The sequence below is a fragment of the Grus americana genome, chromosome 17 (genome assembly GCF_028858705.1).
Source record: "Grus americana isolate bGruAme1 chromosome 17, bGruAme1.mat, whole genome shotgun sequence".
NCBI lineage: Eukaryota > Metazoa > Chordata > Aves > Gruiformes > Gruidae > Grus > Grus americana.
Window position 1 is genome coordinate 6337427 of NC_072868.1, and position 6576 is coordinate 6344002.

The 6576-nt window shown below is 48.1% G+C and overlaps 1 protein-coding gene across 1 annotated transcript; it reads right to left on the minus strand.

Moving 5' to 3' along the window:
- Positions 1–2297: 2297 nt before the first annotated feature.
- Positions 2298–6082, minus strand: GHRH (growth hormone releasing hormone). The gene is made up of 5 exons (XM_054845061.1): positions 5609–6082; positions 4650–4781; positions 3705–3809; positions 2986–3123; positions 2298–2646 (listed from the first exon to the last, which is right to left on the minus strand). The coding sequence occupies exons 1-5, from the start codon at positions 5686–5688 to the stop codon at positions 2583–2585; spliced, it is 519 nt and encodes a 172-aa protein (XP_054701036.1). The 5' UTR covers positions 5689–6082; the 3' UTR covers positions 2298–2582.
- Between the last annotated feature and the right edge of the window lie 494 nt (positions 6083–6576).

Genomic DNA, 6576 nt, shown 5'->3' on the forward strand with positions numbered 1-6576 from the left:
GAGTGTTTGCATATAGCTTTTATGCCACTTAACAGAATTTTAATTTTTTTGCCACCGTGTTCACTTACTACTTTAGGAAGCTGATTCTTTTTTATAATTCCTTGGAGCAAGTCCTAATGGCTTGAAGTGTGTTAGTTGTTACAGAACAGGTTTACAAACACATTTGGAGCCAAGCCTACTGAGGTGTTTTTTTCTTTTGCGAGTTCTCTGTCCAGCTGTACTGTGAAGTGGAAGGATGGCTTATGTCTGGCTGTGCCAGCTGCCTGGCAGGCAGGGTAACAGATTACCCATCAGTGCACTTGCTGCTGTCACAGCTTCGTTGATCTCCCTTCAACATCCCCTTGTTGTTTCCCATCCCAGTTAGTAATATTTTCATAGTGCTAGAGTTGTAAAACCTGAACAGAGAGAATGTAATCTGTAGGGATTTGGTGCAAGTATGAGTGTATTTCCGTGCATGCTGGAGCCTGCTGTCCTAAAACATGGTCACCTGTGGAAAAATGAGATCATACCTACCACAGACGGAATTGTTCAGGTACAATTCCACAGAAGGAATTGTTCAGGTACAAGGAGGAGTGATTTCAGAGACCTTACTATGTGTTTGCATGCCACTGTATTTCCAGCCTGGTCTTGTGTTACTGGTGCTGGGCCTGGTGCACAGCTCCGAGTTGTCCTCAGTGCACTTGACCACTGTCTTTGAGTGACATCTTCCATTCTGGGCCCAGAATCAAGAAACTTAATGTCTCAACAGACAAAGAGCCATCTTGACCTGCTGTTGGACAGGTTTATTTAGAACAACTTTTATTTCCTACTAACGATGGGAAAGCAGACCCCATCCTGACATTATTTACATTTCTGAAGATGTAATTATTACACAAACAATAGGAGAATTGGGGCAATGGGGAAGGAAGTAGCTGTGTGAGATCACTTGGTTAATAACTTTTTTTGAAAACTTACAGTTGTAACCCTGTAACAGTGGAACGCAGAGCTACTGGATGGCATGGTGAATTAAAACATAGCAACAGCCCAATCTGATGCACAGGGATCTCCTTTAACTCTTGCAGAGCTGTAGCTTCAGCTCGAACACCATCTGAAGGCTGAGCAGTAACTGTAGCTGAGCTTTTTAGAGTTCAGTTTTGCTGCCAGGGCTCTGTATCAAGGAGCAGCAGCCCGCAGCCGTGTTTCTAATGGGTGGTAGATGTGCGGATTCATGTTTTACCTCACCCTGATCCAAGCTCCCTGTGTGCTTGTGCCATCAGCATCTATTTAGAGGAGGCTGTAATCAATTTACTAAGTTGCCTAAAGGTGCCTTTTGGTGGCCTCATGGTTATTAATCAGGCCCTCAAACAGAATGATGACTTGGCAGAAATTTTGCTATGCTTCATGATTTGAAAGCCTTAATTAGCAGACAATATGTCCCCAGGATTACAAGTGTACTGGTCGTTTTAGTCTTTGTATGTAAAGTAGCCTGCGGTTAAACCACTGAGGTATTTTTTTCCTGATTCAGTACACCTACCAGTATTTAGAGAGGGGAGTTAATTTACTTCAATTTTTACAATTTAAGTAGTGCATCAGAACGGCATTCCTTTAAACAGATCTGAGGAGTGTATGCATCAGTTTCCAGCTGGTCACATCCAGGAGTGTCTTCATTGCTGTGAAGGGCTTACTGTACAGTGAAATCCATGAGCTCTGAATTGTTCTAGACAGAAGCAGGAGGAAAAGAGAATTCTGAGAAAACTTTGTGAGCACACACAAGTGTTTTTTTGTTCTTTGGTGGCTTTTCCTGGCTGACCTTATTTCTGGAAAGGTAACCAAGTCAAGCATGGCAAGAGATGCTGAAAGACCATGCTCTCCCAGCTGAGTCCATAGGTGTGATTTAGGTAAAGTTCTGAGCTTTTTCTCCCCTCCCCAGCCCCTTTTTGGTTTAGTATGCACACAGGTCTAGTATCCACACCCCTGGCTAGGGTTAGACAGTCTTCATTTCTATGGGACAGAGGAGTAAGATGAGGTTGCTTCAAACAGGACAACTGATGTTTGTACAAGTGAGGGTATTCCTGAGGATGGACTGTCTGCTGGCACTCGGTCCCCCAGGACTAGCAAGATTTAGATTCAAGTTCCAGGTGACTACTTCCAGGAGTGAGAGGTACAGAAAACAGTAAGACTTCCTTTCCTATTGAGTACAGGGAAGACCTGAAATGTCCCAGGGATCTAGACGCATGTTCTGCTCCTAGGGGAAGACTTTTGCCTGCCTTTAGCCTAGCTTAGACGCTTGGGCACATAGGCTGAGATAGCTTTACAAAGCTGCTTTTGGTTGCTGCAAGCCTGTTCCCAGACATCCACATGTGGCTTCACAACACTCGTGGTCTATCTGTTCAGACTAACACAGCTTTAGATACTTGACAAAATTGATGGGAGTTTTTTCCCCTTAAATTGCAGCAAGTGCCCTTTTTCATGGGCAGCAGTGGGAGTCTTTGCTGAAGGAGAGCCTTCAAACTGCTTGAGCAGTGCAGCAGCAGTGTTACATATAGAATTGAGCAGGGAATGGTACTCACCAGAGTGTGGGGAGATGAAAAATGGAGAAGTATTTACATGAGCTTAGCCAGGGTGCTGGGAAAGCCTTCTAACCGACTGCTGTTGATGTCCTGAGGCCTGAGAGAGAACAGAGCAGCAATGGCATAATTGGGATTGAGAGAGAAATTCTTTTTTCCTGCTGCTATTTTACTCAGTTATGAGGGTGAGAAGACAGCGCAGTGATGTGCCAGTGTGTGTGGTGCGGGCTGGCTCAGGACAGGCTGTTTCTTACCAGCACCCTACTTGCCCACGTAAGGGAAGAGCTGGATTATAGGGTCAGGTAAGAGCTTTATTCTTTCTCTGAGTGTACCTGAAAGATGATACTTAATCCAGTAGCTTCACATCTGGAAGCCAGACAGCAATAAGGACCTTGTCTTATTCCTGTGGTGAGCAGATAATGAGCTGATTCCCACCTACCTTTGATTCTGCAGGATGGCTCCCAGGAAGTCCCTTAGTACCATCTGTTGGTGGTAGCGGCTGTCCATCAGGATGCTGTCAGACTGGCGCCTTGTCAGAAATTCATGCACCCCTTCTCCTGGGCTGCTCTCGCTGCTTCTGTTATGCAAAGATGAGAAACATCTTTGTTTCAGAGATGCTTTTTAGTCCCTTGCTCAAAGTTTGGCTCAGGCTGAGCAGCCTGGCAAGGGAACCTGCTGGGTCTGAGCCTAGGGCCATTCTGTTGAATTTCAGTAAGAAATTGGTCAGCTGTATTTGCTCCTGTGTTAGGAGAGGGATTGGAGCTGGCTCATATCCGACTAGTTGGTCTTATTTAGTGGTAGTCACCGATGTATCTAGCCACAGCTACCTGAGTGGTAGTGGAGACGCTGTTTTCTGTGTTCATATGATCATTGCAACTATTATTTGCAAATATTATTGCTTGTTGATATTATGATAGAGCTCTCAGCTGATCTGACATTTATAGCCTTGGAGGAAAGGAATAATTAGGCTGTTTAATGATAGTTGTGATTAGGGGGATCCGAGACATAGGGATGCAGGATGCCCTACGGGATGTGGAACAGCCGGAGAGATAGCTGCCTTCCGCTGCAACAGAAGCAATTTCTGCTACGTGCATGAAAGAAACTGCCTGCGTAATAAGCAAAACATTAGCCCTAGGACAGCAAAACACTGTGACATACCCAAGCCGCTTGCCAATGATGGTCTGTAAGAATTTGCGGGCCGAAATCTGCCCCAGGAATTTCCGGTAGTTGTCAGTGAATATGGCATCAGCATGGCGCTGCATCCTAGGGGTGAAAGACAAGCACAAGGTGTGCTCTCTGAGCTAGCAATGAACCTTCTAGGTGAGAAATGGGTGGTTTAGATGTCAAAATACACCAGAGCAAATGCCTTTTGGTATTGGCCTGTGCTCATGTTGGAGGGTAAAAGGATTTGAGGGAGCTCAGTCCTGACAGGGAGGCAGCAGGCAAAATAAAATGTCTGTTAATCAATATCCACACTGAAACAAGTAAGGAGAAGTGCCTGAAAACCAAGGGTGAGGTCAGAGAACCAGTGGAAAGGAGGAGGAGAACCACAGGCTGGGAGAGAGCAGAGCTGGAACTGGGACATTCCTGTGCGCTGTCACCTCCTGGGAGGGCTGTGTCTGGAACAGGGTGACAGGAGCCTCCAGCAGGTCTCTAGCCTGTGGTTAGACCCAGGCTCCCAAAAGTTCACGAGGAAAGGAAGCACAAGCCACTTGGCTGGTCCCACTGTTGCAAGGATGAGTCCTCCCTGCTTCAGACAGAAATAACCCTCCTCCATCTCCTGGCAGGGGTGGAAAGGAGAGGCTTTAACAACCGTACAGGTGGATTCCCAGAGCTCGGTGGAAAATTATGTTCCCTGCAGGAGTGCTGGGCCTGTGACCCTGCCCTTGTCAGTATGTCCCTGCTGCTGGGGGACAGCAGGATGTGGCTCTGGATGTGGGTGATGGTGAGAGCTGGCATGGTCCCAGCCTTCTGCTCTGGTTGCAGGGTTATTCCCCTGGAGCCTGGATGGGACTAAGCGACCTGCTGGTCTGTTCCTGGGCTGGGGGAAGATCGTAACCAGTGTACTCTTGCTGCAGCGGGGCTAAGAGGTGGGGTACAAACCTTTTCTCGGTGGCGTCTGTTAATGAACTCTCCTCATCCTGTTCCTCCGCCGAGGGGTTATGGCTCTGCAGTGGGCTGCTGTGCTGGAGCTGGAAGTTCATGGCCCTGGCAGCAACTGGCCCTGGACTGTACCTGCAAGACAAACCCAAGGCATACTGCAAGACGTGCTCAATTGCCAGTCAGGGATCTGTCATCTTGGCCACTACTCCCTGTTCTTCTGCTTTTTCTTTCTCCTTTTGCCATCCTCATCTCATCAGTAACACAAGTTTTGTCCATCACTCTCCCCTGCTAGAAACTGCCCTGAAGCCATTTCAGCATTGAAAAGATGGTTGATAGAGCTGCCCAAACACACTTTTCCCCTTGCTGAGCTCCCAACATCCTCAAGCAAAATTCCTGTGATTCTGGTATCGTTATGCCATGGCTTTGGCACAAGGCTAAAAGCATTTTCTATGGGACACTGCAAATCCACATTATAGAACCCAATGCTCGATTTTGTGCTTCCATTGATTCGTAGTGGTAGGAAGTAATATTGTAACTTCTAACAGTCGTCAAGGAAATACTTGAAATATTAATAGGCAGCTGTTGAGTTCATGTGCTAGAATTTCTGCAGTTTTGATTTCAATGTAGGTGGCCTGCAGGCACAAATTTTAATCAGTGATGGAGCTGGAGGTGCTGGCTGCTCTGGAGATTGCCAGATTTCCCTTTAAAGGACCCAGCATTTAATTCCAAAACTAACTGCTTGGGCTGAAACATTCCATGTCAGGTGCCTGCCTTCTTTGGACACTGCCCCTAGGCTAGCAGTGTTCCCAAAAAATTAAGCCAGGGTAAAGAAATAGGTTTACCAATGCACATACAGTTCATCTGGCTTTCAGAAGTGCTGGCAACCTTAATTTGGCAAGTGCTTATTTTGCACAAGGTCAGAGATGAGGCGCAGCATGGATAAACGCTCAGCAGCTTACCTGAGAGCTGGGTAGAGAGGAGAGGAGATGGAGCATGCGACTAAATGCAGGAACAGGAGCAGGGTGGCCTTATCCAGCATCTTCCACCCTTTGGGGTCACCTGAAATGCAGAGCAGTCTGAGTCAGCGGCACTGAGATGCTGAGGACCAGGAGGGGAGGCCAAGTGTCATCTTTGTGTTCTCGGTCCCCCTGCTCGCTTATCGGCATGAAGGGACTGGAAACATGCCTCCATGTTTGTGGTTATGGTGTTTCCCAATGCAGAGGTGTCTTGATGTGGCAAGGGTGTGCTGTTCCTGGAGGCAGCAGTTGCGTGTGACCCCTCAGGGAGCTGGTGTCTCCCTTGGGTCAGGAGGCAGGGCTGAGTAGCAGCATTTTGCACTGTGGGACCCCCTTATTGACCTGTCCGCCTGCTGTGGTTGAAGGAGAGCTCTCAGGCTGGGGCAAGCCCCGGGGACCACTGCACAGGCTGTAAAGCCAAGTGCAAGAGCACCTAGATGCCAGAGGCTGACAAAAACAACTTCACTGCCTGCACGGGACCATCTGCAACCAGCCCCTGGGACCTCTCCTGGGGACGTATGTCTGCTCACATGGCTGTATGGCACAGATCCATGTCTAACAGCTGACTGGGCTGCCTTGCTGGCTGTCGAGATCGGGGAGAAACAGGGAAATCCAAATAAAATTCCTGGGCAAAAGGTAATATTGTCCTGGAGGTAACTCTGGCAAACCTGTTCACTGGAGGCAACAGCGCTGAACTTGATCAGCCTAAACACAACACAGGCCGTTCCTTTAGTCAGTGTGCTTGGGGAGAAGGGGGACCGGACCAAAATATGTCCCTTCGGGAGAGCTAAACTGCTGCTGTGTCGAGAGGAGCCCCCTCCGCTGCTCAGCGAGGCACCTACACAGCTCCGAGCACCCGCTTCGGCAGAAGGTGAGGTGGACTTGAGCCGTGCGTGTCTGCCCTCCAACAG